This window comes from Crassostrea angulata, chromosome 4 (genome assembly GCF_025612915.1).
Source record: "Crassostrea angulata isolate pt1a10 chromosome 4, ASM2561291v2, whole genome shotgun sequence".
Classification (NCBI taxonomy): Eukaryota; Metazoa; Mollusca; class Bivalvia; order Ostreida; family Ostreidae; genus Magallana; species Magallana angulata.
Genome location: NC_069114.1, coordinates 42,990,883 through 43,007,933, shown reverse-complemented (window position 1 = coordinate 43,007,933; position 17,051 = coordinate 42,990,883). Strand labels below are relative to the sequence as shown.

Genomic DNA, 17,051 nt, shown 5'->3' with positions numbered 1-17,051 from the left:
TTAGGCTGAGCTGAGGGTGGGTTCTCGACTATAGGACCCGCACTGTACACGTTTTGTTTACTATAAGAGGAGAAGCCTACGTTATCATATTCCTTGGGATCTTCTACACTACTAGGCCGTGAAGAGTTTCCACTGCTACTAGAAGACCTGAAAAATGAATCAAAAATGGTTGTAGCCAATGGAATGGACGCAATTTATCATTTTAAAAAGGCCCATCGGCCATGTTAACTTAAATATAGTATCTATATTGAATTTTAACATGAATTTGATTCAATACAAGTGCAATACAAATGCACAGTCAGTTTTGTAATAATAAAGAATAAAATTTAATACATCAATTAAGTGAACAGCTTAGTTCTATAATAATCATTTTCAAGATGTTATTAAGTTTAAAACAAAATACTTCTATATGAAGGAAGTAAACAACTGTGATTTCTCTTTTGAGGTCAATATAATGAACGAAAGAATCTAGTTCCAAAATACACCTTTAACAGTTGCTCCCATTGTAAACCCTGTACAACAATTACCAGCTGTATATGCAGTATCCAAATGATTATATGCCGTATACATCTGTACTGCTATACTTGAATAATGCAGATGTGTTATAAAACAGCAATGCATACAAAAGCCATAAGTATTAAAAATTTTGTTAATTTATACAATTATAATATACTGTATACACACGTTTCATATCTAAATGTCCTGTATTAGAAATAGCTGTGCATGGAACTTCATTGATAAGTAGCTATGTATGTTCGAAGTAGAGAGACTGACTTACTTCTATTTTTTCTAATAAACAAACAGTATATTAACACAATGACTGCCACCACATACAAATGTCATGTTAAATAAATTAATAAAAACCCACGAGGGTTCATGTCTTGCATGACCAACTAGACAAGAGTTAGCTTAAAAAAAATGTCAGTAGATAATAAGTCATTACTTTCTATGCGTTAGTTGTTAGGCCTCATAGCTGTTCTCTACTTAGGGATGCTTCTGCATCAGGGTAGAGAGTTGTGGGGTCGCCTCCTTTGGCTCTGGGCTCAGTTTTGGTGGGTACAGGGCCATACACATAACTAGAGTTGGGGTCGACAACAACATCCTTAATGCTGTCGTTGTGCATGTCATTGCTGAAAGCGGGATTAGTTTTCTCTTCTATGGAAGACGCTGAATTAGAACTGGAGACCTTGTCGTCTGACATTAGTGTATTGCTTTTTGTTTGCCTGCAAGGTCAGGAGTTTAGTCAGAATCACAAACTACCACAAACTATCCAAATGTCAGAAATTTACAATCTTCACACAGTTTTTTACTTTTGGTTAACAATTTCGCAAAAAAAAGATTAAAAGCAAATTACATTATTTTAAAGATCTTATAATAGATTTAATATTAGCTAGAGAAGTGGCTGTGAATGGACTTTGTAAGATTGGAAAAGGAAGGGAACACACATTTGTGAAATGTTAAAATTAATCTACATGTACTGGGAAATTGTCATACAAAATAATGATGCAGGTTTAGCAAAGACTAACCATTCTGGCAAAGTCAGAGAAAAGAGGATCTTTTTTACTGTAGATTCTTGCAGTGAATGGCCAAGCATGTGATCATTAATTAAAGCTGTTAAGGATATTCAGATAATCTATACTTTTTTTTGGCAAAGACAATTATAGCTTTGATCCCAAGAAACAAATCCTGGAGAAAATTAACAATGTTTTATTGATGAAAAGGCAAACTAAGTAAAATACATGTACAAATTTTTCTTTATAAAAGAGTAATATGCAACTTCCATCATGGGTAGTATTAATGAGTATGAATGACTTGAACAATACAAAGAACTTCTAAGAAATATAAATTTCCTTTGAGAAAATTATCTCCGAGCATCATACTTACCTGTTAGAGTTTGAGAGAAAAAGATTCCAGAGTAGCGCTTATGTGTTGTGGGAATCCAACAATATGAAATGAATGACAGAAAAATTGAGAACTCAAAATATAAAGATAGCAAATCAGGTTGAATGAAAAGTTTTACAATTTTATAATGCAGTGAAAATTGAGTTCCATATCATTAGTGAATGTAGATGACTCCGGCAGTGTAGATTTTCTCTGGCATCATAATACTGGCATGCTTCAGAAAAGTATTTTTTTTTCACATCCTGGATCCACATCTCATTAGATCACATCACACTCAAGTTATCTGTCAATCGTTCTGCTTCTTGGTATAGAAAACTTTCACCAAAAGAGGTTTCTTTCCCTTGATGAACTGCAGCTTCCAGACATTGAGTGCAAAGTTCTTTTGACATGATAATCCAATGCACAAGTACTTGCAATTTTAGCATGAAAAAGCAGGGGCTTAGGGTAAAAGGAATCTCTTTTTTAAATTGTTTGAAAAAAGCACAACCTCGATGTACACATGTTAAGCTGTGGAGAGGCAAGCATCAAATATGTTAACACACTAAAGTTGTTAAAGGATTATCTATATTTTACTACAAAGAGTCATCACAGAGGTTTAATTTCTCTTCATTGCCTTTCATTCTTGTCTTTGTCCTTTTCAACATTTAGATACTTAACAAATTTCAAAGAAATAAATTTGAAGTTAAACTTAAAATCTCTCTGTGCCAAGACCCAGTGGTAAGGGACTACATAAAATATAGGTACACTACATGTACTAGCATGCAAACAGACTACACTACATAATAGCAGGCGACAGAGTACTTACCCGTTACTACGACAAGCTTTACATCCAAGCACCATGGTGGTGAGGAAGAAGAGACCAGCGAAGGCTCCCAGGATTGTGGCTAGTGTTTTATCTTGCTCGACCACGGTGGCTGGGGTAGAGCACTCCTTGCCCTGTCCCTGATTGCCCTGCCCGTTAGGGTCGCTGGGGGTGGTGGGTCTATTGGTGGGTGGGTTCGTTGGGTTACTAGTGGGTGGGTTAGTTACTGACCCTGGGCATCCAGGAACTGAAAGATGTACAGCATTCAACATCAGGTAAAATGCTTCAGAATAAATATGCAGTAAATTGCTTCAAAATAGCTTATGTCCAGGGCATTTATATTTATGTGTATACATGTATATGTATGTATTATGGGTAAAGTAAAGTTATGCTTCTTCATACATGTAGGTTGTGTCTTACTTGACTTTGCATGTATTGAAGAGAAGTTTTATCTCTCAAATATTGAACTGTCTAGCAATTTTTTTCATAGTGTATTCTGAATATCCTATTATAAATATGTTGCAAACATAGTTTGTAGAAAAAATGCAAAAACGACAATTCAAAATAGTATGGTGTGCAATGTTAATAATCAAAACATGTGCTTCCTCATTGAGACATACCGATTTTCCTGGTCCAGCCTGTAGTGGTTGTGATAGGATCGCAAAATTCACAGATACTCTGGGGGTTGACCTCATTGGCGGTGTAACACTTATCATTGATCACACAGCCAGTTGTCTAAAAGAGTGAAAAACATTCAGTTTAAAACTACTAATAGAGCCCCTTAAATATTTCTGAAATAATGACCATATATTTCTCAACAGGACAGTGAACAATTAATTTCTTTCTAGATGTTCTACATGTATATAAATATACATTCATATAAGCTTCATACATTTCTACAACAGAGAGTAAACATTTGATTTCAACATACATATAATATTCCATGCATATATTTATTACAGTAACATATACATGAGCGTGTTTATAAATCATAAAGATACACGTATTTCTCTAATATTTGTAAGAGCTCACCAGACTTGTACACTGTCCGGCGCTGTCACAGCTGTAACACATAGGATGGTAGGCGATGAAGAGCTTGGACTGACTGACAGCCTGTCCATTGTTACTGACAGACAGACTGACAGCAGAGACAGCGGCACCAGTAGCTGCCAGCAGAGAGTCGGGGATGGTACAAACCAGCAAGGTGGACGTCATGAACTGTGCATTGGAGTTTATGACACTCCCTGTGGTTCTGAACCCAGATGTGGTCATCTGATGGAAAACACAAAAATTTACTAGACTATTTTTCATTACTAGAAAAAAAATCAAATATTTTATTTAATATTTTTGTACAATACACTTTGAATTAAAAATATATGGAAAACATGCCTAACATCACACACAAACAAAAATATAATTAGCAAATATTCTAAATCCAAATAAACTCTTAAAATCAAAAGCATACTTTCTGAACACCTAAGATTTGCCATTTTGACTAACATAACTATTGTACAGATGCTTCATAAAGACAGTTTTCTGCTATAATTATGAGGAGTGATAATACCTCTGTGGCCTGGTAGTGACACCTAGGGGACTCACTCTCAGCGAATGGACCACCAGACACCAGCACCGTGGAGCAGCCACCACTCTGTAGAGAACACAGGCCGTCGGCCTCCAGGCTGCTGATAGAGGGCGCTACTGACTCCTGAATGGAACAGTCCGCTCCAATGTAGCCTTGGAAACAGATGCACTTGCCTGCAGGAAATTAACATGACTGTTACAGGAGGCTAAGCATCAATCTATTCATATAATTCACTATCTCAGAAAAAATGCAATAGGGTTCTTCGTCACTTAATAAACATTAAAGGCAGCATGCGAATTACAAAAAATCATGGGGGTTTTTGTTGGTTTCACCGCTGGTAAGGGCAGATAAGAGTCCTTAACTTTATTACAGTGAGTTGACTGATGCAATGCTTTGACTTGGCCCCTACCTTCTCTACACTGGCCATGGTTATTGCAGTCATTGGGACAGACCAGGGACATGATTTCAGTAGAGAGGGTCTGGAAGGAGGGGTCTGTGCTACTGACTGGTGCCATCTTGTCTAGCTGAGCCTCACATTGAATCTTGATAATTTCATCTACAGACAAACCAGCAGTTCCATCATTTGTCTGAAAAAGAGGAAAAAAATATGTTTACAGTACAGTAAACCATAGTTATAGTGAACAAACTTCTGATGAATTGACGTTTACAGCAAAGTGATTTCCATTCCCGATGGCTTTATTACGTCATAAAGATATAACAAATCATGCTTATAACAAAGCGAAATTGACCATTCCTGCTACTTCGTTACAAGCGTGTTTAACTGTATATGGGTGAAATTTAAACTTGACCAATTCGCCAAGGTTTTTTATTCTGACCTATACTTATCATGCTTTTCCCTTAACAATTATAACTGATATCACTAATTGTACTTATAACAATAGAATTTTATAGAATTTGTTATATGGCAGTTTGATACACTCACCAGTACAGTTTGGACACAGATGTCCCTGATGGCCTCAGTGAAACTGGTGCCCACCAGTGTCTGACACTTGTCCATGATAGAGCTTGATGACATCACACTGTCACAATACTGTCCGGCCGTCTCCAGGGTCCAGTTACCCGAGGCAGATACCACAAGTTCCGTGTCCTACAAAACATATACCATGTAACCAAAAAAGACTCACTTTGGACTTTAAAATTTGTTACATAATAAATTTCTAAACATGTCAAGCCAATAACTTTGTACTGAAATAAAACCCTTAACCTCCAACTCCAATTATCCCAACCACCATCTTAGAAAATTTCTCCTTAAAGCACATTCCAAATATTAGCTGCCTGGTTTGACCCAGTACCAATTTTAACTGTACCGGTACTTACCTGAGGGTCATAGCTTGTGTCAATACCAGACAGTCCTTCCCATGGACTGGTCACTGCTCTCTTGGTTCTCCTGTTGTCAGCAGCCATAGAAAGCTTTACCAGCTCAGCGGTAACGTCTTTCCCTAGAAAAAATACTGTCTGTCAATCATAGGTCATAGGTCAATATATGGCATTATCAATATAACATGATTAATCATCTCAACTGAAGTGTAAGAAAAAGCATATAACCACAGAGAAATATGTTTTTAAGTTCACTGATCAATGATGACTGTTTTGATTAAGTTTAAAATTAAAAGCAACTCATAAAAAATTCAAGAATTATAAACTTGAAACTATGCTTCCTGTTTAAAATGGGTACTAGTCTGTTACACAGGTGAGACTTTACCTGCATTGAGAGGGCAGGTGTTGGATATGAGCATGGGTTGGCAGTGGTTCTGGACCAGGCTGCTGTCCCCACTACAGGTACAGTACACTGGGGGCTGGTATGATGGATCAGCTGATGCTCCCACATACAAGCTGTCTCCTGCCTTATTTCTAAAAAAAGAGAACAAAAGAATAACATTTTAACTGTGGAAATTTAACCTGTTTTAAATAATGGCAAAAGAAATATGGTTATAGTTTTAGTGTCTATCTCCTCAATTTTGAAGAGATTAATTTTTTTTTAGCATTTTTAAAACCAGGATTATTATCTTAAAATTCAGAAAATATATCTCCATTACAGATAAAAATTTAGCTAAGCATTAGTCCCAAGTTGTATACAGTATGTACGAGTGTCACTTACCTCCATCCTTTGATGAAATGCGCCACTTTGCCGGCCTGATTTCCTGTCACTGGCATGGCCATATCATTGTTCTTGTTGCCATCATAAACACCACACAAACCTACAAACCACATTGAAGGCCACATTGATAAATTAAACTGACTGAAAGGATCAAGATTCTTTATGATTGTTTAATTCAATTCTAGTAACATTTTTTGAGTTACAAATCACAGTTGAAATGTATAAAACTATTCAATACAGTGCATCTAATTTATTTAGAACTTCATTAGTTTCATTTCGGGTATGCATTTTCAACTCAGTACCGTACATTTAAATCATGCATATACACATTACAGTTTTTACAGAAATATGTAAGAGACAAAACTTCAGAGATGTGTTCAACAGACAGAGTGCTCGTCAAAATTCCCTATACCCACACCACAAATTTTGGCGATCGCTCTCTCTAGCTGCTGAACACACCTCTGATCTTAATCTCTGACATCACAGACCCATGAAAACTGCATAAAATAAGCTTTCAAACTGATTTGATGAACAGATCCTATTAACTATCACCAGCATCAACACACCTTCCGATCTGAGCCAGTCCAGTGATGACGGGACCACAAACACACTCAGTCTGTTGTTCTTCTCCGTCTGTATCATCACGAATCCAGCAGTAGGAAGCTCCACCTGTAAAATATATCGGTATATATATATATGTAATATTAATCTTTATGACAAACCATTAGGAATACCAATCCTACTGATCCAATATATTCCACTGAATTCAAATTAACAACATTCTCTGCTCCAATCATTTGACTTGCTACTGTGGATTCCTAATTAACCACGAGGAATAAATATCTGGCGCGTAAAATCGCGAGCAGCACATAATTATTGTAAATTTTAAAATCTTGCTATTATTTTTCAGACATATGTAAACTACATATAAAAACTGTGATAAAAAATTTGGTGTTCACAATTTCTTATTCTCATGATTTGATCACAAAGGTTCAATCAAGAAATTAAGAACTCGAGTAAATAAGGAATATACAGTGTGAATATTCAATAGAATCAGAAGTTACATTAACAGTGATACAGTTAACTGAAAAATATAAGTGATTATTTAATCTGTTTATAGAGACATTTTTGACCTTTACAGTCACTGTGATGCCAGACTTACAGTGATACAGTTAACTGTTTACAGCTAATCCATTTATAGAGACAGTCATGACCTTTACAGCGATGCAAGACGTACAGTGATACAGTTAACTGTTTACAGCTAATCCATTTAAAAAGACAGTCTTGACCTTTACAGGGATAAAAGACTTACAGCTAATCAGTTTACAGAGACAGTCTTGACCTTTACAGTGATGCAAGACTTTCAGTGAATCAGATACAGTTAACTGTTTACAGCTAATCTGTTTATAGAGACAGTCTTGACCTTTACAGTGATACAAGACTTACAGCGCTGTTTACAGCTAATCAGTTTACAGAGATAGTCTTGACCTTTACAGTGATGTGAGACTTACAGTTATCTGTTTACAGCTAATCTGTATATATAGAGACATTTGTGACCTTTACAGCTAGACTTACAGTGATGAGTTTTCCGTCGTTGTCCTGGTAGATCTTGGTCCCCTCTGTCAGGTTCCCATTCCTGTACAGTCGGACCGGTTGTTCCCCTGGGGACCCACCCACCTTGTTGCACACATCAACCACTAATACGTCGTCCTCGGACTTCACCATGGCTGCACAAGTACAGGTTCGTGACCGTGAGCCGCAGGCCTGGTTCAGTACATGCACCTGAAACAGAATTTGTAATACATGTATTACAATATCTACAATCAATAACATATTGTACATGTAAAACATAAAACAGTATATGTAAGACATGCATTCAACTATTTATAATCAAAAACATATTGTTCATGAAATCTCTTTAAAAAATGGGCTCATCATTATATTTATTCAAAACTTTTATGCCTGGATCAGTACATGTACCAAAAACAATATTTGAGATAAAGTTACTATAACATGTATTTAAATATTAATTTACATATGAGTCATTGATGACTTTGTTGTCATGATCTGTAAACTTTAAAGATTCAATTAGCTGAATATACTTTTAATCTTAGTGTGTTTTTATACCTCAAATGGCATGGTGCTGTGTTTGTATAGAGTGAACTCTCCTTGATATCTGTTCTTCATTGTTCTGTAATGAACCACATAAAAATCTTTCAATTCTTCCATTGTAAAAACAAAGTATCATGATATTACGAAGAATTTATCATACAGAGTATTAAATGAATGTGAAACCCAACACAATGTTACTGAATAATAAATATCATTAAGTTAATGGTATGTTTTCTGTTAAGCCTATGCTTACTTTCCATCAAAGGTCAGAATATAGGAATCAAAGGCGGAACAGAAGGCTGGCTGATCTGTATCCGCTGCCACCAGCTGTAATGTAAATTACAGGTGTGTTATATCAGTGAAAGGTAAATCACAGGTGTATTATTTCAATCATATTACTTTACTTATACATTTCATTTCATCTACATTCTATCACATTCATACAAAATGTCTGTGCAATTCCTTAAGCACCAATTGAAAGTATAAAGTAAATCAAAGTAGTCTCCATTAACAAAACTCTCTCTTTTCCCTCCTTGATTATTCCATTAAGTCTGTCTGGCGTACCTTAATGTCTGACATTTGGCGGGTGAGAACCAGCTGATCGTCTGAGTACTTCTCGACCACCATGCTCAGGTTGACGTCCTGCACCTTGTCGTACAGCATGTCACTGCTGGCAACAAGAGGTATACCCGTCCCTCTCTCCCAGTTGTCGGCGGTGAAGGTAAAGGAACATGGATCATCCACAGACGAATCCTTGTGAACAACAACCTGAGGAATGTGCTTCTGAGAGCCAATGCATCTGTAGGTAAAGAAGAGGATTTGCCTATCATATTCACAAAATATTATACAATTCAGCAAATTTATGCATATCCTTTGCATTCCTCCAAACAGTTTAATTTTCTATCATAATTAAACTCTTATCATCTACAATCTGATGACCTACTTTGGTGTGGAGACGGGGTCACTGTTGAGTTGAACTTTGACCTTGACCTTACAAGTTTTTCCAGACTCACACTGGTCACTTGGGGACTCTGAGAGTCTCAGGTTTAGCAACTGTTCTGACCCTCCTTCGACCAGACGTACAGTGGACCTTGAACTTATGCTTGACTACAATAGGAAAAAAATTGCTGATATTATTCATAATTAATATTTGACAACAAGCAGTATCACAGCCATTTACTCAAAATCTTATACACCTGGGAAGATATGCAATAATTCAAAATGCATTATAATATTAAGAGTTCAAAATATGAATATAAATATTTGATTAATAAAAGCACAGTATGCTTACCACTAGATCAGGCATCGGAACACAGTCGGCTGCAATCTTTGCATAGGCTGTCTGTAAATCCAATTCAACTTGACGAATTGTCTCTGTATCACAGGACTTCAGGTTGGCTGTGACACATTGCAAGGAACTCTCATAGGAGCTGTATATATAAAAATAACACATCAAACTTTTAAACATGGTTTGCCATAAAGAATATGAAAGACATCAAATTTGCATCCTCATAAAAGACACAGTTTACTGGTTAGCTAACACCTGTTGTGGAGTAAAACATGACAACAGACCTGCAGCTAGGATTGGCCTGGAATTCGGACACACACTTCTTGGCGGCAGTGAGTTGACACTGTTGCTGTGACCTACACATCGTGTCCTTGGCCTGCTTCATATCCGTTATGGCGTTCTGTAAATGATGTGCCATGTCCTCATCCATACAGCCCTGGGTCAAGGCTGTCACATTCTCTATGGTGTGGGGTAGCATGCTGTGAAAATGAAAATCAGAAAGAAATTGAAGATAACAGATAAACTTCTCCAAAACATAGACCTTTGTAATCTGTTACTGTACTAACACTACATTCATTATGAATGCAATATGAATTTGTAAATTTTGACAGTGTGTAACTTAATAACCTGACATTTCAAACCAAAAAAAAAAACATTAAGAAAAGTTGGGGAAGACAGGCGGCTTTATTTTCATTTCTCATCATCTAAATAAAAAATTCAACAAGCACTCCAAGGCTTACCCACAGAATGTCTTCATGTCTCTGACTGCCCCGGCCTGGAGCATGATGAGAGTGGCTGCTGGCAGGATCTGACAGGTGCTTGGCTCTGAAACAACATGGGAAGAATTTCATAATAAAGTCCGATTGATATTTATTTCACTTTGAAGGAAATCAGATTGTAAATGGAATAACCTCTCTGCAAGTGAATGTAATATAAAGCACTGAAAATTTAATTAGTATTAATATTATTAATTGATACACCATATGTATTGGACATATCTTACTATCAGTAGTCTTACCCAATATATGTTGAAATGATGTTAAAGCATTAGAATGCTTTCATGTTTTAAGTGTAAAGTTACAAAGAATAGCCCACAAATCCTTGACAGGTACCAGTCAGGGGTAACTACTCACCCTGCACCAGATCACAGGCTCTCTCCTTCGTACACATGTCACTGACAACAACGTATAGATTGGATCCAACACTAGCGATAAAGCCCACAGCATCACTATGGAGACCAGTTGACCTCTGCAGTTCATTGACGACACAAGTGAAGGCCTGCATGGCCCCGGCACACTGCATGGTTTTGACCTTCAGGTACTTATCTTGGTGGCTCTTGATGCCTCGAGTCATCAGCTCCAATATGTGCATGTCAAAGGCGATCATCTTCTCCTCGCTGCTCATGCCGTCCTTCATCATCGCATCCATGTACATTTTGGTTTCTTTAGCCATCATGTGGATGATGGAGGAGGACACATTGTCCAGGGACATGTTCCACTGTCTCATCTTCATCATGGGGTCTATGCCCATGGTCATGTCAAACATCATCTGCAAGAAAGAATAGTACACAATGTAGGGAACCCGAACAAAGTTCAACAATCAAAGGAGGAAGGAATTACAATCAAATAGAATGGAGAATTTTATCCATCAAATGGATATAATTTCAATCCACTCAAGTTTCTTTTTAAATTTAATTGAACTTTCTGTGTAAAGCAAATGAAGATTACTCTCATCATTTGAATTTCATACTTGTTATCTCTTTCATACATCAATATTTAATTATTGTACAATCATGTATATTTCTATTTATATGTCATAAAATTCAAAAGTGCTAAAACATTTTAGTACATGTAATATTGCCTAAATCACCACTCCTTAACCTTACCTGTGATGTAACGTGGTCCCGTAACTTAGATAAATTAGCCATCATGATTTCTCCTTGTAGGACTCCAAGAGAAGAGTAGTAGAACTTGCTCATGCACATGTCAAGGTTATTGGAACACTGTAACCTCCTGGAGATGGCTGCTTTGTCCTTGACCTCTGTCAGAGCCATATCCAGTGCCCCCTTACTGAACATAGAACAGTGGCGGGTCTTGTCGTACACACAGGCCTCTGTCATTTCCACAGCCCTTTTAAAAAAATAATTCATTTTTTCATGACTATTACGCTCATCATATCCTAAAATTTGCTTTTGAATCATTCTTAAATATGAGAGATATGGGAGAGGGCGGTCTAAGTTATAGAACTTGTGCCCAATCCCAATTGTATTTTGTACCATAAAAATATGTTCAAATCAAATCTTAAATATTCAGACTAAATTAGGCAGAATAAGACTCGTTCTTTTCAGCAAGTCTTTAACTTTGAAACATAAAAGAGTTTCAAAACATAAAAAGACAATCAAGACCTACAGGCACATGTGATTATTTTCCATGTCTCCTCCTTTGGTTAACAAGTGATCCAACGATTCAATGCAATAACGGGCCTCATCAGCCTCGCAGCTCGGTGGTTCACGGCAGGCGTGGCCAGGAATCATGGGACAGATATTGCCCACCTGCTGGTGTATCATACCCATCATCTTGTTGGCCACCATCATTTGTCCCATGGAGCAGTTACCAATGTTCTCAATGTAGCACTGCATGGCATGAGTGTATGGTCTAAAATAAAAAGTGATTAAAAAAATCAAATAAAGTGACTTTAAAGATAGCAAATTATCAGACCAGCAGCACAAAACAGTCTCTTCAAATTAATAATTCAAGCAAGTAATTAAAAAGCAATCTTTTTCGATGTGCTTTGAATAAGTGTAACAATAATTTTCATAATTACTCTCTCTTATCATATGTAACAAACTGACTTCAATATCACTTCATAATCGAAGTAAATCATTAAAAGAAATCTTTCTTCATTCATGTACTTTTAATTACAATAATTTTAAAGATTATTTTTTTAATTATCTGATAATATTAATTTAATTATGAATCATACTTACTCATGCATTGTATTACAATCAACAAAAGGATTTTCCAGCTCCCAGTACAGATGCTTCAGACACCCATAGGCTGCCGTCATGTTACAAGACATCTTCTTTTTGTCATTCATACAGCTTGGTAAGTCCATCTTAGGTTCCTGCATTTCAAGGATGTCACATGACTTCAGGATGTCGCTAGCAATACAGAATCCCTCCTCGGTGGCGCTACGAACCTCCATCTTTATCTCCTTGGCACATCCAAACATTGTGGATCTTACGCAATTCATTGTGGATTCAAAATGACTAAAAAAAACCGAAAGAAGTAAAATATAAAGGATCCATTTCTTGCTATATATTCAGGCTTTTAAAGTATTGATACATAAACTACAGCCAGATTTCCTGTAAAAATTTTGAATAAAAAATTGCAGGGATCCTACAATTCTCTTGTCAAACGTAACATCATTCCATTAACTTTAACTCACAACAAAAAAATTTAAAATGAAATGCTGAAAATATTGTAAACCTCTGAGAAAATTGAGAAATATGAAAAACTTTCATCATTACCTGCAGTTAAGATTTTTCTCTTGATCACGAGTCATGTTTCTAGCCATCATGGTCTTCATTTTCTCGGATGTTTCCATGCTGCAAGTCATTGCGTCCATTGGAACACAAGCGGCGAAGTGGCCCTCGCACACTCCAGAGAACTCCCTGATGGTCTCCAGATAGCTATGGTAAGCACTCAGCTGCTCGGTTTCTGCATGAGTACATCCAGCCAGGGTGGATTTCACCACAGACAAACACGTTTGGAAGGCCCCGTCACTGCAACAAAAAACATTTACATGCATTCAATGATGAGTAAGAAATTAGCATTTTCTAGCGTTAGCAATTTCTTAAAAATTCTTTTTATATGCGTACATGGACAAATACTGACACACTGAACTTAAAATTACCTAGTAGTTAATGTTCAAGCTAAAAACAAGAAAACATTTTCCGAATGCTAAAAATTCGAAAACTTCTAGTTTAGAAATTTGTCAGTCTACCAGTATTTGTTGGAATCCTATAGGGACCTACTAACAAGGAATAAGCCTTCAGTAATAAATTGCTACTTACGAGCAGAACGCTGTCTTGTCGTCTCTGTTCAGGCTGGCAGAGAACATGACTGGTACGGAGTAAGTTGCCAAACACTGAGCCGCTGCCACAGTGTCGCAGGACGAGTCAGCACCTACAACATCAGCCAATTTATAATTCAAACCCAAGCATTTTAGGAGTGTATGAATCAATACAAACCTTTGACATTTTGCATCTAATACATATGCATACACAACATTTTCACAAGTTTCCATGTAAGTTTGCATGACAAATATTGCTGCAAGTATCTTCTAGTACGATTAACCAATATTTGCTACATACAGTCAAAATTTGCTATCTCAAACAAGATGGGACTGTTCAAAAACTTTGAGATGTCTGAGTATTGGAGATATTGAAGGTAAAATAAGTGATTGAAATATACAAATGACTTCAACATATCCAATGTATTCAAGATATCAGTGTTCGAGATATCAAAGTTCAACTATATGTCAATTAATAAGGTTTTAGGTTTACTTTAAAAAGTATTGTACAAGAATGAAATGATAATTAAGAAACCTTGCTACTCTAAAGACATAAAAGTACCTGTTTTTATTTGATGGCACATTAAATCTTGTTTATTTAGCTACAAGATGAACAAGAACCAAGATTTTCTCAGCTTACTAGAATATTGCTCCGGGGGGGCCTTTCCTTGATACACCTCCATACAGATCTGCTGGGTGAGGGTACTGGTTACGAGGAAGGAGTTTCCATACATCGCGGTCAGGAAATCCCTGGCATCCTGAGGCTGGTTGTACATCAGACACTCATACATCATCAGCACACTAAAGCAGACTTTCTCAACATTGTTACTGCCAGTTTCCAGGGCAGAGGTGATATTCTGGAGGAAAGTGTCCTTACACTGGTTGAAGCCCTGAGCCTCGGCGGTCATGGAGAGAGGGTAGAGAGAGCTGTCCAAGGTATAGGCCTTACAAGAGGGCATACGTTGTCGGCCCAGCCATAACTGAGAGTCGAATATCTCAAGCTGAATCAGGTTACAGCCGCGGAGATGGCTGGTGGCACAGCTTCTGATGCTATTGGCCTCTTGATCACTGCAAACGCATCAACGATAGATACATGTATACATATTTCTTTGTAATATTAACCATGCTTATTAATCGGTAAGCAATATGAACAATGTGATATTATCTATTATTCTATTGCAGCATGTTATTCTCAAACTTAATGCATAGGTGATCAACAGATTAATAAGAATGTAAAGGAGCAATGTTCTGAAATGAGAGATAAATTCCCTTAAATAACTCATTTTATAATAGAACTGTGCAAAGTAATGAATGAGTGAATTCAATCATTTTTTTGCTTAAATAAGTCTGAAATATTTCCAAATACCCATTTACCAGTTTATTTCCTTTTAAAGAAATTATCCTTTAACAGTCCATTGAAGTCATGCCACAAACCAAAAATTAAATTCATACATGAACATACATTACATGTTTTGAGAAATCATAGAACATCTTTGTGCTTGAATATGCAACTTCGTGTCATTTTCCATAAAAGTATATATAATATAGAACCCTACAAATATGTGCTCCTACAGTAAACACATATTGTAGTATATGAAGTTTAAAACATTATTTAATCATGCAATGTTTCAACACCTACTATGTCAGATATTAAAGTATCTATAGGAAAACGCATCAAACATGTATAATTACATTAGCCATTTCGCTAATTTTTGGAAAAAAAGTTTTTTTATATTTTCTAAACTGACAGGAATTAATTAATATTCAATGAATATGAAACAATTTTACACCATACCTGCAAGTCATCTTGTTCAGTAAAGGAGCGTAACATAGTCCAGCCTCCTTCAATGAACAAGTGGGCGGGGCCTGGCATGATTGATAGAGTTCATTGGCAACGTCTTGACTGTAACAGACGGGGAACACCTTGTACACGGGCATCAGGACCTCTATGTAGGAGGCGGCATCATGAGTCTCCGACGATGAACAGCCCGCTGTTTGACTGCTGAAGCACTGCATCATCTGGGGAAGTTTGCTGCCAAAAAAAGAATATGTTAAGTTAAACTCTTTTCTCAAGTAAAGAAATAGTGGATAACTTTTTTTTAAACTCTGCTATTTTGTACAAAATTAATGATAAAATTTATTTATGTAGTCATTACCGTTATTGACTAAGAGCGATGGAAATATCTGAACAGAAAGATTACACATTTCAAAAACTAAACATGACATATTTAGGTGAATGCATGTTTCATATCACTTTACCTGCAGGTTTGTTTGGTGACTCCTTTACTGTAGTCTCCCAGAACAGAGATACACTCCTTAGCCTTCCTGATATTACATTCATTATTGTTACTGATGCCAGTGTAGCATTTCTTTAGAGCTTGGACAAAGGGGCAGGTCTCCCCGACCACGCTCTGGACATAATCCTGAATGTAGGTCAGGCCCTGCTTCTGGTCCGAGCTACACCAAGCTGTGTGTCTCTCTGCACAGTCCATCGCGTAGTGGTAAGCTCTGAAATCATTCCAACCATAAACTTTTAACAATCACTAAATTACTACACACATGTACTTTCAATTGGAAGTTTCCTTTGAAATTTCTGATTGAACAAAATAACCAGCTAATATATTTTTAAATGATAAAAGTGTTTGCACAGACAAGTGGCATTTCTGCAACTCTTTCTGCCATGAAATATCCCCACCTTTTAGGCATTACCCTACCTGCATAGTTTATCCTGCGGAGCATTGACACCACTGAGGTAGGGGAATACTCCTAGATAACAGGCGAAGGCCTGATCCACCTGACAGGTTGGCAGGGGTCTGACATTGTTCATGGCCGGCTGGTGACAGATCGGGTTGGTCTGATTGACTATGACTCCTAGGATGGCCCTGTACAGTCCTTGGTGACTGGGAGAGCACCTGCTCATCAGAGGCTCCAACTCCGGAACAACAGAGTTGTTTAACATACTGGAAAACAGTAAATCCATTCATTCCAACCAACAAACATTCTGAATTTTCAAACTGGCGCAATCCATATCAAATATTTATTATCTTTAATTATCATTGAAAAATCTAATTATCATTGAAAAATCTTTCATTTTTCATGTAAAAGTTAGGATATGTATGTAAAATATACTCCAAGTTTTGCAAATTAATACTTACAAAGAAGAAACTAAATT

General features: G+C 36.8%; 1 protein-coding gene across 1 annotated transcript in view; it reads right to left on the bottom strand.

The window, feature by feature from the left end:
* Window positions 1-3: 3 nt before the first annotated feature.
* The window catches only part of LOC128180465 (uncharacterized), a 71,602-nt gene continuing 54,554 nt past the window's right edge, over window positions 4-17,051 (bottom strand). Inside the window, exons 72-101 of the mRNA XM_052848589.1 lie at window positions 16,594-16,839; window positions 16,139-16,387; window positions 15,675-15,911; window positions 14,520-14,947; window positions 13,881-13,992; window positions 13,335-13,589; window positions 12,792-13,073; window positions 12,214-12,459; window positions 11,691-11,934; window positions 10,939-11,353; window positions 10,546-10,630; window positions 10,090-10,284; window positions 9,809-9,947; window positions 9,461-9,624; window positions 9,082-9,316; window positions 8,771-8,844; window positions 8,533-8,596; window positions 7,981-8,187; window positions 6,972-7,074; window positions 6,406-6,505; window positions 6,010-6,158; window positions 5,625-5,746; window positions 5,230-5,394; window positions 4,696-4,873; window positions 4,269-4,459; window positions 3,737-3,976; window positions 3,325-3,439; window positions 2,708-2,951; window positions 944-1,223; window positions 4-147 (exon numbers count right to left, since the gene is read on the bottom strand). Of these exons, the coding sequence (XP_052704549.1) occupies window positions 968-1,223; window positions 2,708-2,951; window positions 3,325-3,439; window positions 3,737-3,976; window positions 4,269-4,459; window positions 4,696-4,873; window positions 5,230-5,394; window positions 5,625-5,746; window positions 6,010-6,158; window positions 6,406-6,505; window positions 6,972-7,074; window positions 7,981-8,187; window positions 8,533-8,596; window positions 8,771-8,844; window positions 9,082-9,316; window positions 9,461-9,624; window positions 9,809-9,947; window positions 10,090-10,284; window positions 10,546-10,630; window positions 10,939-11,353; window positions 11,691-11,934; window positions 12,214-12,459; window positions 12,792-13,073; window positions 13,335-13,589; window positions 13,881-13,992; window positions 14,520-14,947; window positions 15,675-15,911; window positions 16,139-16,387; window positions 16,594-16,839 (5,740 nt within the window). The 3' untranslated portion in view covers window positions 4-147; window positions 944-967. The remainder of the gene's footprint in view (window positions 148-943; window positions 1,224-2,707; window positions 2,952-3,324; window positions 3,440-3,736; window positions 3,977-4,268; window positions 4,460-4,695; window positions 4,874-5,229; window positions 5,395-5,624; window positions 5,747-6,009; window positions 6,159-6,405; window positions 6,506-6,971; window positions 7,075-7,980; window positions 8,188-8,532; window positions 8,597-8,770; window positions 8,845-9,081; window positions 9,317-9,460; window positions 9,625-9,808; window positions 9,948-10,089; window positions 10,285-10,545; window positions 10,631-10,938; window positions 11,354-11,690; window positions 11,935-12,213; window positions 12,460-12,791; window positions 13,074-13,334; window positions 13,590-13,880; window positions 13,993-14,519; window positions 14,948-15,674; window positions 15,912-16,138; window positions 16,388-16,593; window positions 16,840-17,051) is intronic.